Source organism: Engystomops pustulosus, chromosome 4 (genome assembly GCF_040894005.1).
Source record: "Engystomops pustulosus chromosome 4, aEngPut4.maternal, whole genome shotgun sequence".
Taxonomy (NCBI): domain Eukaryota; kingdom Metazoa; phylum Chordata; class Amphibia; order Anura; family Leptodactylidae; genus Engystomops; species Engystomops pustulosus.
Window position 1 is genome coordinate 69,485,446 of NC_092414.1, and position 20,011 is coordinate 69,505,456.

Genomic DNA, 20,011 nt, shown 5'->3' on the forward strand with positions numbered 1-20,011 from the left:
CTCAGGCTGATTTGCATAATTTTAAAAGATTTTCTTAAAAACAAGGGCATAAAAAGCTTAAAGGAAACCTACCATTTGATGCATTTAGAAGCAAACATAACTTGAGAATGCTGGAGCTACACTGATGCAGGATCATATCTTGATTAATCCTTGCGAATTTGCTGACAAAACAATTATACATTTTTGATAATGAAGCTCTGTCGCTTATATGGCTGGTTCAGCGCTTCTCCTAGCACAATCTAGCACATTAATTATTCACTGCATGAGAGGATGATGTAATGACTGGGTTGTGTCTAAAGGCAGAATAATCAATTGCTGCAACATCCCCCAGCTGCTGTGTATGAGTGATCCAGTTCAGGTTGATTAGTCATACTTGACTAACCCCCATGTCTAATAAAAAGGTCTGTGTGTAATGTGTTTATGTAAGCAGCCAGCCTGACCCGTCTTTCCCAAAGTCCGGAATGTTATAATTGTTTTTTTAGCAAAACCACTCAGCTCAGGGATTAACCAAGATATGATATCAGTGTAGCTACAGCATTCTCAAGGTATGTTTGCTTCATAATGGTAGATTTCTTTTAAAGAAGAGCAGATCCTGCCAGAGGGCGCACACACACCGATATGTCAGTGGGCTTGTTTTACAATCCTTCATCCTGGAGGTAGATGTCCTTTAAATTAATTTTAATAAAGTCTTATTATTTGATGGAGCAACACAAAGTATCAATTATTTGTTATATTCAAAGCACTGGGTGCTCATTACCAATTGCATGCATTACAACGGAAATATTTCTATACGCAATGCAAACAGAACATGTGAATGCAGCCTTGATGTTATTTTTTGGTAAACCTTTCAGTAGGTTAACAACTCTAAACATACAAAACTACAATGAAATGGTATAATTCTAACTATATTATATTCATGTGGTAAAATTGTCCAGACCTAAATCCCATTGAGAATCTGTGGCCGAACTTGATTATTGCTGTTCACAAAATGTTCTCCAGCTTTTGATTTTCCATACATTAACCAAGTCCAACATGGGAAGAGAAAAAGAACTGGACCGCACATCCACAAAGCACACGAAGATCTACTGCCGCTAGGTCAAAATGTAACTAAGAACCTCAAGTTCGTTATATAATTTAATCAAATTGTAGTTGGTGCTGTGTTGCAGCAGCAGTGGATGCCATGTGATGCCGCGCACAATATAGCGTAGGGACCCACTACAACGAGGTCACCGTGAAGTGGTTAGTGGGCTTATACAATCTGATGAAAATGTAACTAAGAACCTTGAGTTCGTGGTATAATGTAGCTTCGTGGCAGTAGATAATTGTGTGGATATGCGGTCCAGTTCTTTTTCCCTCCCCATGTTGGTTTAGTAAATTCTATCCCTTCATTTATTTTGTTTTTGCCTGGTACCAGCACTCCACCACATTGACCCAGGTGCTTTTAAATTAGCAGGAGACTGCATATAGGGGCCACCTACTTCGTCTCAGCCAGTGTCTGAGACCACATGGAACAGTGAGTATTCAACACCTGTTCACACATGGTGAGCCTTTTTTCCTGTTCACATGGTGCAGTATTGCATCCGCTGCTTTTGTTGTGCGGTGCTGGTGGGGACCCAGAACATGGAGTCATGGGGACTATGCCTGCCAGTATGGGTGCTGGGGGGGCAACCAAGTCTTGGTCCCTGACGGTGCTGTGCTGCAGCAGTGGTGGATGCCATGTGATGTCACACACAATAGCGTAGGGACCCACTACACCAAGGTCACCGAAGTCGTTAAAGGGTTTATACAATGTGATCAAAATGTAACTAAGAACCTCGAGTTCGACATAATGTAGCCTAGCGGCAATAGATCATTGTGTGATGTGTGGATGTGCGGTCCAGTTCTTTTTCTCTCCCCATGTTGATTAACCAAGTCCAACCTCCATATTTGCTGGTAGAGACAGGCCACAACAGATTTCCAATGTTCAATATAGCTAAAGGTAGTTCTATAAAGTGCTGATACAGGGGATTGAATACATATGCAGGCCACACTTTTCAGGTATTAATCAAATGGATCCTTATAAGTTTGTGGGAAAGGTTCCAATATATCAGCTCATTTCTCCAGGAAGCAAGAATAGTTTTTTACTACATAGCCCTTTCTGCTCCATAATGTAGTTCCTGCATATTGGACCTCCTTTTCACACAAGCTTTTCAGTAGACTGCCCTGTAGGTCTCTACAAGGTGACATGTCATGTGAGCATAGATTATGAAAGCCTCAGCTGGTTCTGTACCTTGTCATGCTTCCTGAGCAGCTCATGACGTTGTAAGAAGTACTGGTCCTTCAACTGCTGTTTCACAAGTTGATGTTTTTCCTGCAGGTGGCGCTCTTCCAGATCCCATATGCAAGCTTCCCGGTCTGAAGAAAAAAAAAAAATTGAAGTAGATTACATGCATTGCTGTTTTAATGTTGTTATTTCAAAGATTCCAAGGGTGCTTTCACACGTTCAGTTTTTCAGATGCAGAAGTGGAGTGAGAAAAGAGAAGGAGCAGCTTCTCACAATGAAATGTTGCCAGCATCAAGATCCACACAGGCTTTTGGCTGCATCTGAACGCACACTAAAGTAAAAAGGTCTTATTACCCAATAATTACACACTAAATCATACATGAGTATTTAGTAAAATGATAGGGGGGGGGGAGGGGTGTTTGTTATTGAGTTATTTTTTGTATATATCCCTGACAAAGACTGCCGGTTGACATCTATGGGATACTCTTGCAGGCTGACAGCTGTCATGGCTACTGATCTGCGCCGACCCCCCCCCCCCCTCCAATAATATTGGCGATGTGGTAAAATTTGACTGCAGCACCTAGCAGGTCATGAAACGGTTGAATCAAGTAGTTGAAACATTGTTTTCCCCTAGGGCAGGGATTAGGGGCCTCCTGTATGCTGGTGGTTGCTACTGTGTCCAACGCGTCTATCCAGCCCCTGATAGTATAATTACCTCTGAGGAGCTGCTGTTTCTTATTCAGGAATTCTCTCTCCTTGTTGTAGATTTCCTTCTTGTTCTCCATTGTAATTGCACTCATAGCTAGAGCCAAGTCCTCCTTCTGTTTATTCAAAAACAGTTGCTCCTGTGGGGGAGAGAGATAGAAAATACATTTTATGTGGTCATTCAAGTACCGTACATCCAACAAATCGGTAAAATAGCAGTTTTGTGCTAGGTGTAACAAATAAAGGTTTAATAAACAAGCAAAACGGTGGGAATGACAAGGCTGTGCAGCAGATCTCGGTTACATTCCAGGAAAACAAAAGCAGCAAAGAAGCTAATCCAAGGAGCACTTGGCAGATGTTCAGATCCAGTGTATGCGACGTAGACGAGATAGTCCCCATGTTCTTTTAGAACAGAGGTACACTGTTAGCGGCAAGGTAAACCATGCACCTTGCTCAGGGACTAGTTTAATGTAGTCTTTCAGTGATATGTTTTCCCAACTTGACACTATGGAAATACTCCATACGGATACTCCCATCCCTGAATTGCACAATCTGTAACCAAACGCCATTAAGTTCACTACTAAAATCCAAGTCTAGGTAACAGTACATGTTGGCATTTGCAGCCTATTTTGTTACACATACAGCTACACTATTAACCAGTACTAGGAGAATATGAATAGGTTGCTGGTTCTAGTAGATGGGTTACCTCAGATTGCTTCCGGTGAGAAAACTCATCCATTTTTAGCTTCATAGTTTCCCTGCGTTGCTGTCTCGGCAGTTTTTCCACAGACGCCTTCATCTGTAGACATAAGACAGGTGAGTGAAGATCTCACAGTACATCCTAAGCTTTAGCACAACAGGCGCTTTCCTGCTGATATTCTGATATAAAGGACTATAGCTTTTCCAATATACTTTCTTCACAAGCAAAAGCTAATGTCCTGAAACATTCGGGCAAGAAAGGAAAGATAAAAGCTCCATCATGAAAAAGATGTCTTAGAAGTTGACTATATTTCAACATTTGTCCAACACACAGTACTTCGTACAATACTTTGTTAAAAAGAAGCAGAGCTCAGTCTGTTAAATTTTAATGCGACAGTCACACCTAACAACCAGTGCAGTGTAGCAGCACTGTGCATATGTAGCTTTTCACCGTGTTATTTAATTTATACATAAGAAAAAAAGAAACATACATAGGCCATCCCCCTTCCCCTCTGTTTTGCACCACTGGACTTTTAAACTACTTTCAAGTCTCCTTATTCTAGAATTGTCTAGATGGCACCTTTATACTGTTCTAGAGCACATATTTTGTATGTCCTTAAAGGGGTTGGCCACCTTATCTCATGTTTTTTTTTGTAATTTGGTTATAAGTGTGGGCAACAGGATATTAAAGGAAACCTACCATTTAAAAGTGGTAGTTCTAAGACACAGATACATGGCACCAGCTCAGGGTGAGCTGGAGCCGGAGCATATTTTCATTAATACAATTCATTAATACAATACAATTTATAAGTTATATTAAAATTTGTCTCGGCGCACCGCAGTAGGGCACGGCTCACCATGTGCGCGGCGGATTCTGAAGTGCCGGAGAGCCGCTGACATTACCGAGCTCTCCGGCACACTTGCGCCTGCGCAACTTGTTTCCCCGTGCGAAGTTGTGCAGGCACGAGTGGTAGGTTTCCTTTAAGAAATTTAACAATATACATTTATTAAAAGTTCTGCACCACTTTCTTGATATTCAAAGTGAAGCCTCTTGTCTTTTACCTCATCAGCCAAACATCCCTGACCATAAAATGGCTGCAGATGGGGAGTCATGTGATCTGCATGGACAGATAGAGAACACCGGCTTCTCGGACGAGGGTGCGCAACTACGAGGAGCTGCGCACCGAAGATGTCAGGGTAGGAGGAGAAAAGATGCTACTGGGGCGTGGAGTAGCCGTGACGTGCAGCCTCATGTCCGGTTACTCCATGCCCCAGTAGCCGCTTAAGCAAATTTACACATTAGGGTATTAAAGTTTTAAAATTATAGCGGGACGTGAGGATTAGCTCTAAAAAGGGCTATCCTGACGTCCAGTACATCCACCTACCACCTGTTGCACCTTTATAGGTAGAATTGAGGTGGTAGGTTCCCTTTACGACATACAAAATACAAATGCTATATTTGTAGTTGTGATAAAAATCACAACACATGAAATTGAGCACAATAACATATGGCACATTTATTAAGTGTATAGTACTGAAGTACTACAATACATGTGCGTCGGTGTCCCATCCTGCTTTTCCTTCATTCTTTTTATGTATTGGCCACTTTAAACAAAACGTCAGATTACCTCTTTTTTCCGTAATTTAAGTTGCTCAAGAAATTTAGCATGTTCGCGCTCTTGCTCAATACGGATGCGTCTGGCCTCATCTCTTCTGCGTGTGGCATGCTCCTGCTCCATACGCTCGATCTGCTGTTTTTGTTGCCGCTCCAGTAACTCCAGCTCTGTGTCGTAGAACTTTTTCTTTGCCTTAAAAAGAAGAAGATTTTACTGCTATGCAGTGTAACCAAAAAGGTTCTCTGCCTGTGGTCAGAAACCTTGACTGGCTAACTGATGTCATGTTATCACATATCCATTACACTGATGTCATGTTATCACATATCCATTACACGTACATAAAAGATTCATGTAATCTTTGTAGTCTATATATAATATATATGCATCGAGAATGTACGTACTTCATGACCAAAAACAGAGACTGTTCAGTGGCGCCCACCAATCCATGGGAACACCAGTATTCACGCCTACAGAACTGACCCAAAGCATCATATCTCCATCTGTATCATAGAAGTATATGGAACAGTGTCCCCAAGTGCATGGTTTTGGAAACTAGGCAGCTCAACAATCATGCGGTTCTCAAGCGCATCTCTCATGTTAATCTGCAGCTGCAAAGTCATGAAGCTAATAATGTCCACACTAGGGAGGTTACAGCATAACTAACACTGGTACTCAGGGTAAAATCACTGAGGTGAAAGACTTATCAGGCAGTTTTTAACAATCTGGACATGAATGTTAAAAGGGGATACAACACATCTGTAAATAGTCTCAAAACCTACACAATGTGAATATTATCATTGACGTTTCAAAAACGAGACAAGAAGCAGTAAGTCCGTTTCTTACATTCGTTTCCTGTTCCAATCGACGGATCATCTGCTCCTGCTGCAGAACATGTTTTGCGTTCAGCTGGGCCTGGTTCCGGTGCTCTTCCTTTTGCAGCAATCGCAACTCACGTAGCTCCTGCCGCCTGAGATTTGTTGCAACAGAAAAAAAAAAAAAAAAGGAAGAGTTAGATTTGCCATCTTTCTGCTGCCTTTTGGTTGATACCAACTTCCATCCTATCAACTAATATAATCTAATGCGATTAAAAATAAATGGAGTTTCTAAACAGAATTTATACGCAGCGTGTGAATGTGGCCTCCTTCCGGTGAGCTTAAAAACATATGGACAGTGTGCTTATGGACATATGGACAGTGTGGAAAGACCCTTTTTAAATCCTTAGGCCACATTTACACAACTGCAATAGGATGCACAATTTGGTTTGTGTCTATGTCACCCGTTTGTGGTGCAGTGAGCAAAGTGTGTTCCTATATTCGATGGAGAGGGGAGGGGTGAGAAGTGCTTGCACCCCCATCCCTTCTCAACACCGCTCTGTGCTCACATGGGATCCCACCCGGGCATGCACAAGGCCGTGTGAATGTAGGCCAAGTTTGCTTTGGTGATACTGCAAGGTAACAGAACGCCTAATGCCAGTGTCCCCCAAGAAACAAGTCATAAGGATCGCTACAGCAAACACCCCCTATTAATGCATAATGTACAAGTTACAAACACCTAGTATATTCTTATCACTTTGCCCTTTGTACCTCAGAAAACGCATCTCTTCATCCTTCTTATCATCATCTCCAATAATCTTTGAGGTGGTCACACTCACTTCCACACCATCTACTACATATCGTCTTGTGCGCTTCAAAGTCTTGTTGTGAAGACGGGACTCCTAGAATAGGAAATAAAGAATATGAATATTGTTATATTTATAGGTTTCCAAACTAACATCCTGTGAGAAAATGTTTGACAACCTGTAGAGGGCACTGTTAAGTCTATAAAACAATATTTTACATTCGTATGGACATGTAAAAATTGTAATCTGATGGAGTGGACAACAAAAAACATTTTATTAACAGATCTGCGACTATCGAAAAATTGGGATTTGTAACTGGTTATAGGTTAGAAAATGTTTAACTTGGGAAGAACCGGAAAAAACAAAATAACTAAAAATCAGCACAAGATAAGTGAGCAGCAGCATTTCCAAAGTTTCTTTCCATGTAGACCTAATTAACTCTTTCACCACTTCTGAGCTGTCTGCTTTAGTATGTACTTGATTTCCCCTAAAATCTCCACGTGCAGTTGAATGTGTATGAAGAAATACACAGTAGGTTTTATAAATCCCCTTAAATATCTGCTGTTTATACCACAACAATAATATAGTAAAGGACAGTGAAGGACTATTTAGTGCAGTAACATAACCTATTAACATGGGGAATAACAACTCGTCAAAACTTCAATCATGCATTTCGGAATTTTCAGAAAATATTTTCAAAAACTATTTTGAATGGTTATGACAGCTTCTGTGTGTTCTCTATACAGGCGGTCCCCATTTTACGTACAACATAGGTTCTATAGGTTTGTTGAATTTGTATGCAGGTTGTTAAAGGCATTTTAAAAAGGAACCTGTCACCAGGGACCTAATTTTCACTAAAGACAGCTTGCAAAAGCCCATCACAGCTGCATTAAAAAAAAAGCCTTTCTACTTTCTGTAAGCATTTTCATTACAATATTATTGTGTGTTATAACTTACCATCCTACCAAAATCCTGTGTAATGTGTTGGTTTGGATGCATTTCAAAAAACAACATGACTTGTCCGCAGACTCCCTCAGCCCCCACTTTTGTGCTGCTGTACAGCTCCTCCCTCTCCCACTGATGTCAGCTCACCAGGCTGTGACCTCTGGAAAGGAGCAGGTGGGAGGAGCTGTACAAGAGCACAAAGGTGGGGGCTGAGAGCTGAGCAGTCTGCAGCACAGACAAGTCACATGTTTTTTGAAATGCATCCAAACCAAAGCCCAACCCCTATGACTACACAGATGATTCTGTCAGGGTGCAAGCCAAGTTATAACACACAATTGTATTTTTATGCGCATGCTTAGAGAAGGCAGAAAGGTATCTGTGCAATGCAGCTGTAATGGGCTTTTGCAACCTGTCTATGATGAAGGATAGTAGGCTTAAGATTAACTCCTTGCATACCAAAAAGATTTTTTCAGTAGCTATAGATAACAGAGTTTTTAAGAAAAGTGACATTAAGGCGTTATGCCATTAGATTTTATTTGCTACTTGTCAGCTGGGGGTATGGGAGGGAAAGACTATTTATACACTTTGCTAAAAGCAAAAAGAAAGACCGGGGAACAAAGTTTCTTTAAAAAAAAAAAAAAAAAAAAGATATACATCTTTATTAAAATTATTTTCAGCTTATTCATATTGATGACCTATCAGTAGGGAAAAGTGAGTTACTAGTTTTATTCTGAGAAGCCACATTCTGCAGGGATGCAGTTATACCTTGTACACTCCATAAAACATGCAAACACATTCCTGGATTCTTCCACCAAATGTCATCTGTTAATGATCAGACATTGTTTGTCAAAGTAATGGAAAGGTCACATGGTGGTAACATTTCAGGAACAGGTTGGTGGAGATGTTCCAGGACGAAGAGGTGAGCAGACATAGATCAGGACTCTGGATGAATCATTTACACTATAGCAAACATAAAAAGCACACAGCTGCATCCAACAAAGTTTAGTCCAGGATCATCTTTTTATTTATGTACTGTGCGTTTTAAGCTACAATACAACATTTCCATCTATCATTTTTTATTTTATAGATGCCTATAAAGTTTCACCATATAATGAATGTGATGTGGTTCACAATACTGCTTGAGGCCGCTTTCACAGTAACATATGGGGGGCGCATGTACAGCTTGGCCGCATGCAATGGCCGCATGGAGCCGCACACGGGGGAAAGATAGGACATGTCCTATCTTTCCCCTTGTGCGCGGCCTGTATGCCGTGCCTTTCTATGGAGAGGGGAGGGGTTACCCCTCCTGCTCTCCATCCCGGCGGACATATACCCGCCCGGCCGCAGCCATGCGGGCATATGTTCATCTGAATGTAGCCTTTTATAAATCCGGTCTTATTGTTAGTGTGTGGCTTCCAAAAATAGTTGGCACTTATAGCCCATGGTAGGAAACAAAAAATAAAGATTTTGATGGGCTTCTTTCTTTTTATAGTTTGCTTTATACTTGCTTTCAGTGAGTGAAGCTACACAGCCGAGAAGTTATACTCCTGGATAGTAACTGGTGAAGGCAGGTAGTTGACAACCCAGAACTACATTTTGCTTTTATATACCTGCAAGTACGCAAAGGTTCATGCGTGGAACAGAACCAACCGATCCAAGGTATAAGATAACTCACGTATACATAGGGGTGAACGTGATGTGTAGATCCCTAAAGGTCTCCATCAGCCATAGTGTGCACATACACAGTGAGCATATATGTATCCCTCAGGACATCATACCCCCATAATCGTAGTAACATGACCACCTATATTATGTACCATAAATTAGGTCAGTACAGAATTTCAAAGGCATAATCATACAGCACCAACAGTTCCCCGAGTGAAGGGCCGGAAGTCATAATGTTCACGTCTAACATTTCCTCCCATTGGCTGATCCATCTAAACAGCTGATTGAGCGGCTGAGTGCGTCACTGCGTATGTCTGGAAGTTCAGTGTTCGCTAAGCGTCTGCTGCCAGGATACTGAAGAGCCTTAGCTCAATGGGTGACTGCGCATGTCCGAGCGCAAGAAACATCTCTTCCTACGTAATCATTTAAGTAATTCTTTCCTATAGGTAGCAATTCGGTCCTTATTAATCCGGGATCCATCAGCACGAGGAAGGCAAGTATTATCAATAACAATCACATATAGAACACGCAAAAAATATGTTGTATTTGGCACTATATTTCATCATGAGAAGGCGATAGAAACTTAAAAAAAAAAAAAAAAAAAAAAAGACAGATTGTAAAAGCCCATGACACATGCAGTGCACAAATTCCAATCTGCCTTTTCTAAGCATTCGCATTACAATATAATTGTGTGTTATAACTTACTCTTGCATCCTGACAAAATCCTTGGGTAGTCACAGGGGTTGGGCTTTGGTTTGGATGCATTTCAAAAAACAACATGTGATTTGTCTGAGCTGCAGGCTGCCAAGGTTACCAGGATGTGATGTCACTTATGTGAGGGGTATATATATGCGCTCACTATGTACGTATACAAGCTTGATAAAGACCTTGATGGTCAAAACGTTGCACCTTACTTCTGATGAATAAAGAAAAACTCCTAAACTTCAGTCAGGAGTACTGCTGATATGTCCCTTATTAATGTAGCTGGGTTATCCATTACTATCATCTGCAATATTCTTACCTGGTCTAAGGTCAGGCCTAGTGTCAGGTATTTATACTATTTATCTGTTTTGGTTACAGTTTACCCATACAATATAAATTAACTTGTTCCCTTATGAACTTGCATATCAAACATGTAAAAATGTCAGGAGACCACTTACCCTAACAGATAAGGAACCAGTCTCTTTGTTAATGGATAGATCAGCTGACAAGTTGATACTGAGGTCCATACTGTCTGAAGCAGAGTTACTGCCCGAATCAGAATCCCTTTTAGAATGACTGCCGAAGAAACGATAAGGGGTATCGTAACTGCCATTGGAAATGAGCTCTGCAGATAGACGATCATACTGGTTGCTCTTGTGGCCATTTGTCACAGATGGACCAACAGATGTTGAATTATTACTCATTTCAGAGGGGAGTAATGGGTTAATAATGATAATATCAGGTTTCACTTGTTCTTCACCATTGAGGTTCTGTGACATTTTCTCAGTGGACCTTATGCTGTCCGGTTTACTGCTTATAGTGCTGTCTGGGCTTTGGCCATCTGACTGTTCGTCATGAGCTTTAAGACCATTGCTTGTAGGCTTGGTGAAACTAGACTTGTTCTTTTCCTCAAACGAGTACTGAGTGCCATTCTTCGGAGGTGGCTAAAATAGAAAATGAAACCCACAATATATTCAACTGGATACAGGAAATGGCATTAAAAACACACAATTTTAGTTAAGAACTAAATAGAAAACTTACAGAGAGCGGTTCTGGAGACTCCTCTTCCTCCAGTTCTCCATTCTCCTCGATTTCATCGAGCACTTCAGCTTTCGCTTCTGCCACAAGCTCTCGCAAAATTTTTCCATTAACCCCTTTAGTCACAAAAGGATGCTGGGCAGGACAAAACACATACAATCAATTTAACATTGAGTAGTCTTGTAATTAAGATTACATTCTGATGTACACAAACTATATTTCTATGGATTATGGCTTCTTATATCATTTTTAAGCGCTAGTTGATGGAAAAACATGTTTAGGTAATTTTTTTTTATCTTCAAAGCAAACAGTAGTAGCCTTCCTATTTTAAGAATTACAGTAAAAGTGAAGCATCTCTGTAGAGTTGCATTGAATAAGGAAAATCAGCCATTTACTATGAACATTGTCTTGGAATTTCGATCCAAGGGTGGGAAATTTAATTGCAAGGCCCAGTTCACGCCTGTATTTGCATCTCAGTTATCCTTCGTCGCTAAAATTATAACGATAGAACTCTCGTATTCTGCCTTGCGGGACCTATGTTTATCACCATACTTATTCAACCTTTAATGTTCTTGATAGGTCTTTAATATTCCTGCCTCAGATGCCATTCGGTCTTGGAGAAGAATGAGGAGAGTAGTTATCTCAATGATGTCAGGTTTAGTGTCCACCACGCTTATACCACCCCTCACCGGTACTCTTCTCCATGTACACCTCTGGCCTCGAACAGCTCATTAGGTCTCATGGCATTCAATACCAATCCTATGCTGATGACACACAGATCTATATCTGTGGTCAAGATATCACCCCTCTTCTAGTCTGAATTCCAGAGTGTCCATCAGCCATATTTTCCTTCTGTTCCCATTTTCTAAAACCTAACATGGACAAAACGAAACTCCTAATCTTTCCACCAACCAACACAACCCCCCCACTAGACCTAACTGTCACAATTCATGGCTTCACACTGGCTTCCGTGCCGGGTGCAAGCAACTATGTGCTTGCCTGGCAGTGTGGCACATTCAACTTGGTTGCATGCAGGTAAGGGAGGGAATTGCAGAGGTTACAGGGACATGGAGTAGCCTCCCTGGGGAGTAAGAACAAAGTCCACTCCACACCTGAGTAGCCTCTGCGATCCCTCCTTTCCTCTCTGGAAAATTATATTAGATAAATCTGCAGATTTGATTAGAAATTGGTATAGGGTTAGGGAAGGATAGTTAAGGGTTAGGATATTAATGGGAACCTACCATCAGATCTTCTTTAATAGGTAGATTCCTGATTGTAGCTTTCCTTTAACTTTGAGTCTCTGCTAATCCATTTGTCCCTCTCGTTTCTCCTCTGCTACTCCTCTCTGCCAGTCTATTCACTTGTTACCCGTTGGACAAAAATTCAGCATAGAATACTAACCATGACTTACAAAGCCATCAATCCTGCCCCCTCCATATATCTCTGAACTAATAAGCCAATACCTTCCCACATGTAGTCACTCTTCAGCTTCACTCCATTACCATCCACTCTTTCACAACACTCTCCTGGACTTCTCTCATGCATCTCCCATACTCTGGAGCTCTCTACCAAAACGCGTCACACCTTCAAACTTATCTGTTCAGGTCTGCCACCAACAATACGAAATAACTGCACTGCTCTGCTCCCTCACATCCTACATAGATTGCGAGTCCTCACAGACAGGGTCCTCTACCCCTTGTTTCTGGAGTTCTGTAGCTTTGTATGTAGATTTGTTCTCATCATAATTTATGTGAGCCCCTTATTGATTGTACTTCACCATGGATTTAATGGTGCTCTATAAATAATAATAATAATAATAATAATATCCTCACTACTGGCTACATGCAGTACAATACATTCAACTTCATTTTAAACATGATTTACCCTTTTCATGTCCAGGGGTATGGACAGACGCCAACAGAAGCAATTATAAGTCCAATAAAATCAATGGACATTATAATGGATGTGCTAGACTTCTGTTATCGTTTTAGTGATGAAAGAAAATAACAATGCAGATCCAAACAGGTGTGAATTGAACCCAATACCTTCACACTAAAACAACCTTTTCCATTTAAAATTCTTCCTCTCTTAATGTTGAAGATGCTGCCCTGTTATGGTTATACCCCTGGGTGGGTTTAAATAATCAATAAAACTCTGTGCTCATCAAATAACCAAGGGAGATTTATTAGAAGTGTCAGAGCAGAAGTGTTCTAGTTGCCCATGGCAACCAATAAGAGCTCAGCTTTCATTTTCCCACAGCAGTTTATTAAAGCTGAGCTCTGATTGGTTTCCATAAGCAACTAGGACAGTTTTACCCCAGATACTTTGTATAAATCTCCCCCAACCCTAATTTTGAAATCTTTCTACGCCATAGTTCATCAATTTGTTTTGATGCTGCTCCAAAGCTGTCCACATGTCTATTTTGATGTCAGTTTTTCTCAGTGCCTTTCCAATAGGTCAAAAAAAAAAAAAAAAAAAATGCAGAAACCTTATACTTCCAGGATGGCATTTTTTGAGATGATGGTGCAATACAGATTAAAGAGTTAATTTCTGTCACCTAGATATGGACATTAATAAACCACAAAAGAATCTTGCAACACATAAAAGAACAGCATGAAGGAAAAATATTTTCAAAACAGGGTAATGTTCAGGATTATACTTATTGTTGGTAGAAGGATCTTGGCTCACCTCCAGGAGCTGTATAGCGCTTGGCCTGGCCTCTGGATTCTTATCAAGAGCCTTTTTCAGGAAGTCCCGGAACTCCTGAGACCTTTCAACAACACAACAGTTGGTGATGTCATTACAGATACAATATGACAGAGACAGGTCAAAAAAAAAACCACAAAAGGTTTTAATATTTTTTTTCAAGTTACTCATTTCCCTAGTAGTTTTGGCACCACTTACGATCAGGGTTATGAAAGAGCGGACAAGGATCCGAGCATACCGATTGTCTACATTTATAAACAGAAGCAGGAAAGATATTTTTAGGGGCTGGCAGTGCAGCTTTCTGTGGACAATCTACATAAAAATGCACTAGAGTCCCATGTCTTTATACACACACTTTTCTAAACTCCTGGTGTGTTTTCTGACATGCAATAATCTTTAATATGAAGCAGATTTCTAAAGAATGTACGAAAAAATATGTTCCAAACAAAAAGCTAAAATGTCTGGAATTCCATTTAATATAATCTATCAAGCACGCAAAGTTGTGAAGTACAAGGGCATGGTCATAAACTAAAGTCTGAACACTTACCACTTTGAAGGGTAAGCCAGGGTCGGGGGCTCAGATTTGGCAATTTTAAGGAGCACCCGCATGGGGTTAAGCTCATGATGCGGTGGCTCAATTTGAGCCATTTCAATGAGGGTTATTCCTAAAGACCAAACGTCAGCTTTGTAGTCATATGGGGCGTCTTTCATGGTCTCACACATCACCACTTCGGGGGCCATCCTGGAAACAGAAGATGAAATGCTTGTAATCAAAAGACAGCTCTCATTTTCTTCGACACTTCTGTACAATGTCTGATGTGTCAGAAATGAACGGGGACATTGCTGTGAAAATGTGAAATATGTTGATGAAAAACATTCCTCTTGTATCTGGATATCAACATGTTTTAATATCCATAAGCTTATACCGTATGACATTTAGCATTCCTCTCAAAGCCAGCCAGTAATGTACAAATCTGAGGGGCCTGCAGCTACTTCTACGGGTCTAACCTGCAAACAGCTATATATTACACCGTAGTGCCACTTATGACTTTATACAGTTTAGATTTTCTGGCAGAAGCTACCAGAGCATCTGGAAGTCCTAAATAAGTGAACATAGCAAGAAGCACACGTGCAGATGTGATCCCCGGTTCTTCTCAGAAATGAGATCTGCAACTATTTGAGGATTAGAAAAAGTGACTTCTCTTCACTTCTTTTGAAAGATCCCAACCGGGAGGTATTTCAGGGACTGCTGCTGCTGCTCTGGATGCAAATAGAGTTAAATGTGATGGTGATGCAGAGAGCAGAGCGCCCCTTAAATGACCATCTAACCACCGCCACAGCTGTGTGCAACAAGGGTCGGCAGGTGTGATGACATCATTAAGCCTGCCCCTTTTAGAGCCAAACAGTGCAGCAGCAAAGGAGTAGGCAGAACAGGGAGAGGTAAGTAACGTTTTTTTTTTTTTTACTGATGTGACAAATAATGCAGGAGCAATGTAAAAGGATTGAGGCTAGAGAAATATGGGACATTATATGTGCGGGAAAGGGAATAAAAGGATCAAAAAGGGGGCATTTTATAGTGTGGATGACGTTAAGGGGGGCATAAGGATGGGACATGCTAACTTATAATCTTGTGTCCCACTTTCTACATCCATCTTAAAAGTTGGAAAGTAGGACTTTTCCCAAAACATGTATTTGTTTCCGAGCTCCATATATTGCAATACCAGGCACGCTACATGCACAGAAGTGGTGCAGTTTCTGAAAACAATCTGTGCCTTTTCTGTATTAGTGGAATGAGCCAAGAATTTGTTATTCATAACAAACAATCATATACATGAGATTTTTTTTATGTATATGTAAATCAACCAATAAGTGTAGTGGGCTGAGCCTGAATTGCCATATTTGCCCCCAGGGAGTGGAAGGTGACTGGGCTCTCCTCTGGAATCACTGCGCACCACTGCCTTTTTTAGTGCCATTTTCAGCTGTCTGTTCCCCTGGTGCAATCCATGAAAACACTGCTACATCTGCACTGCATCAGATGTGCTGTTCTGTTCTTATTAAATATCAGTATACAACACTTAATGGTTTAGGATCTGAAAGATTCATTTAAAAAAAGTCACATTGATCCAGAAGAAAACTGTAGTCCTTTCTTTAAAACATGCAAAGAAGGGGCACTTTAAAGAAGGTGGCATGCTACATTCCATAAGGCTTCTCATACTAAGCCATTTTTTTTCCAAGATAGTTCACCGCTTACATCAGCTCTACATAAGGAAAACATTTAGACGTTCTCAGGAATAGAAGCATACCCTTGTAGAGGCCACAAAAGCTGTAATATACTCATGTCAAATAGAATGAAGCAAGAGTACCCAGCACTATGTGAAGACTGACAAACCACTGAGGCTATAAAAACCATCTCTGTAGTGTTCAACAAGACACACTTGTTTTATCAGCTTATCCAATGCCAAAATAGCTCAACAGCAAAATGACACTAGACATGTGTATGGCTATTTGGCATGTTTGTGTCCAAAACCAATGTCTTTTAAGGGATCACAAAAGTCCTCTCTATGTCCATCACTCACAGAATGAAACACCACATCATAGCTTACCAGTAAGGTGTACCAATGAATGAGTCTCTCCTCTGCAAAGTCTTTGCATTTTTTGCTGAGACACCAAAATCCGCTGGAAGAAATAGGAAAAACGTTAGGATTCTCAATTTCACTTGGTCTGTTAACCAAAACAGATCGTAATAGATGTGAACAAGAAATTATTCACAGGATATCAGTTTTAAAAAGGTTTTTAATACTGATAATTCTTTACTGTAAGACAAGTCAATGCATGGTTAAAGGGAACCTGTCACCAGGAGACCCATTTTTAGCACTCCACCAGTCCCCACAGAGCATAGTACATACTCTGCCAAAGTGTTTTTGTATAAAAAAAATTGGTTTTACAGAAAAAAAGATGTTATATTGTACCTTTCATTAGCATGTGCTGTGTGACTAGGCAGTTGCCAATTGGGAGGGATTGGAAAGGAGCAGTTCCCCCCCACCCTTGGGAAACATGTGACCTTTTCAAATATATGAATAACTCCCAACACTCGGGATTGGCTGTAGAGGAGCAGGGGGCGTCGCTAAGCCCAGTGATGGGTGTTTTCATATATTTGAAAGGGACACATGGAGAAGCTGTTCCCCAAGGGTGGGGGGGGGGGACTGCTCCTTTCCAGCTCCTCCCAAAAGGCAACTGCCTAGTCACACAGCAGATGCTAATGAAAGGTACAATATAATATATCTTTTTTTCTGTAAAACCAATTTTTAATACAAAAACACTTTGGCAGTGTATGTACTGTGCTCTGTGGGGACTGGGGGAGAGCTAAAAATGGAGCCCCAATCGGCTGACTTGACAGTTTACTGTTGTAGCTTCACAGCAGAAGTGAGGGGCCACGTCATTAGATGTTACCCTGCACAATGACAACAGAGGAGCAAACCTCAGTGTCTACCTTGGTGTGTGATGGAGGCCTCACAAGCCACATTTAACATACAGGTGGTCCCAGACTTATGGACAGCTGACTTACAGACCTCTCTGCCCACTGTGAACTCGGGTGAAGCTCTTAGGTTGTTTTAGGCTGCAATGAATAGCCGTAAGGGTTCTATTGAGCTTCATCAATGTTCCTTTTTTTCCCCCCATGAAAGCACAACATTTTGAAAACCCAATTGTCACTGGGACAAAAATGTTTTTTGGCAAAATTCTAAAATATACCTGTTCCTACTTGCATACAACCTATATAACTCCTCTTGTATGTAACCCAGGGACTGCCTGTAAATCAAACAAGTACAGGCAAGTCCCGGGGTTACTTACAAGATAGGTTCTGTAGGTTTGTTCTTAAGTTGAACTTGTATGCAAGTCGGAACTGTACATTTTATAATTGTAACCCCAGCCATAATTTATTTGGACTCTGAAAACTGGATTTAAAAATTTTTGGGTTGTCATAAGAACCAGGGCTAAAAATAAATCTTAATTGCAGACACCTGTGATAACGGTTACAGCTGATCATAATAGCCCAAGGCTAAAGTACAGTATATTACTAAGATCCAGGAGGTCTAAAAAACGTTTAGACAAATCAATACAATTTCAAATGGCGCTAAAAAAACAGAGTAGACAATTTAGATTGTGGTTGGACTTCGCTGGTGGAGAAAGGGGTAGCCTTAGGTTTGTTTGTAACTAGTGGTCGTCCGAAATGTTTCATATAGGAAAATGATCAAACTCAAAACTAAGTGCCCCCAAAATACAAATTACTGTTGTTGATCTGTAAATTATGGACCAACACTGACTGGATGTCATGGACTGACTTCTATATCAAGGCCAGGACCAGGAAGATAACACTATGGTGCTACTAAACAGCAGGGACTACATGCATCATATAACATTATATTATATTAGTTTGTGAAACCTGGCACAATTCATGGACAGAACACAGTCATCTGAAAAAGCCCTAGAAGTGAGGCGAGAGATTCTTCTTCAGGAAATTAAATCCTTCCTCACAATTTCTATTTTAACATATGTTTTAAATACCATTATCATGGCAGAAAGCCCAACCATCATTCTTCACCTTTTATAGTTTAGGTGATAAACTTTTAACCCTAAAAAGGAAATGGTTAGCTCCTCGAGGGCAACATAGCAAAGCTGTTGAAAGGTAGGGGAATGCCTGAATCAAATACATTTTGTAGAACATACATTCTAGCAACACATGAATGCATCAACTCCTCTTCAGACAAGAATAGACTTCTCATTCCCCCCAGAAGTATGGGTCCACATACTGCAAAGTTATAAAATCTGAAAAGTTATATAGAAGAACTGCACATTAACTTAAAAGGACATCTACCACATGGATCAAGGTTTGTAAACCAAGCCCACTGACATACTGGTGTGTGCCCCACTGGCAGGAACTGCTCTTCTATAAGCTTCTTAAGACTTTGTTTTCAAGAAGAAAAAAAACTTAATTATGCAAATCAGCCTGAGGGGCTCCAGGTCCATTAATATATATATGGAGCTAAAAGAAGAGCAGATCCTGCCAAAGGGGGCACAGGAGAGTATGTCATTGTGCTTGGTTTACAATCCCCAATCCTGGTGATTGAGGTCCTTTAAGTCAGTGATCCCCAACCTTTTTCTGCCCAGGGACCAGCTGTAAACATACATTTTCTTCAGGGACCAGTTCGGTGGGGGGTTGCGGTCTGGTGTCATAGTTTCATAGTTAAAAATGTATATTTGAATGCTCCACCATAACTCCCTGTGTGCTTAGCTGACATTGTTCCATTTCCTGAAGAAGCACCCCAACTTGTATTGTCCTTTTTCCTGTAGCATGTCCCCCTCCCATGTCCCCTTTACTGCATTATGTCTTCCCTCCATGTCTCCTTTCCTTTGCTTCCCTCACCATATGCTTCCAAAGTCCCCTTTCCCAGCCGAACTCTGTCAAAAACAAAAAATACTTACCTTATATACTCGAGTATAAGCCTAGTTTTTCAGCACAAAATTTGTGCTCAAAAACTCTAACTCGGCTTATACTCGAGTCAACTAAAACATAAAGACAAAACTCACCTTTCTGACGTCACCCGTAGGTCCTCTTCTGTCTGAGACAGGACCTACAGGGGACGTTGGAAAGATGAGTACAGTGTTATTTTTTTCCTGCTACAGGGGCTGGGCAGGCTGTATGCTACAGGGGCTGGGCAGGCTGTATGCTACAGGGGCTGGGCAGGCTGTATGCTACAGGGGCTTGCAGACTATATACTGGGAGGCTGTAACCAATGCATTTCCCACCCCTCGGCTTATACTCGAGTCAATAGGTTTTCCCAGTTTTTTGTGTTGAAATAAGGGATCTCGGCTTATACTCGGGTCGGCTTATACTCGAGTATATACGGTACCTTCCTCATTCCCCTGCAACAGTCTTCTCTTCCTTCCCTTCATGATGCTTGTCGTCAATAGAGCAGTGCATTATTTGTTTTTTTTTTTTTTTTGTTTTACAGTGGCCAGGCGCGGCCCAGTACCAGGTGTTCCAAGGCCCGGTCT

At 40.9% G+C, this 20,011-nt stretch overlaps 1 protein-coding gene across 1 annotated transcript in view; it reads right to left on the minus strand.

The window, feature by feature from the left end:
- Nucleotides 1–20,011, minus strand: part of STK10 (serine/threonine kinase 10) — a 70,921-nt gene that overhangs the window by 7,056 nt on the left and 43,854 nt on the right. The window contains exons 5-15 of the mRNA XM_072146178.1: nt 16,561–16,633; nt 14,505–14,699; nt 13,940–14,021; nt 11,255–11,386; nt 10,672–11,157; nt 6,867–6,997; nt 6,127–6,250; nt 5,296–5,475; nt 3,675–3,767; nt 2,979–3,108; nt 2,270–2,394 (exon numbers count right to left, since the gene is read on the minus strand). Coding sequence (XP_072002279.1) covers nt 2,270–2,394; nt 2,979–3,108; nt 3,675–3,767; nt 5,296–5,475; nt 6,127–6,250; nt 6,867–6,997; nt 10,672–11,157; nt 11,255–11,386; nt 13,940–14,021; nt 14,505–14,699; nt 16,561–16,633 — 1,751 coding nt within the window. The remainder of the gene's footprint in view (nt 1–2,269; nt 2,395–2,978; nt 3,109–3,674; nt 3,768–5,295; nt 5,476–6,126; nt 6,251–6,866; nt 6,998–10,671; nt 11,158–11,254; nt 11,387–13,939; nt 14,022–14,504; nt 14,700–16,560; nt 16,634–20,011) is intronic.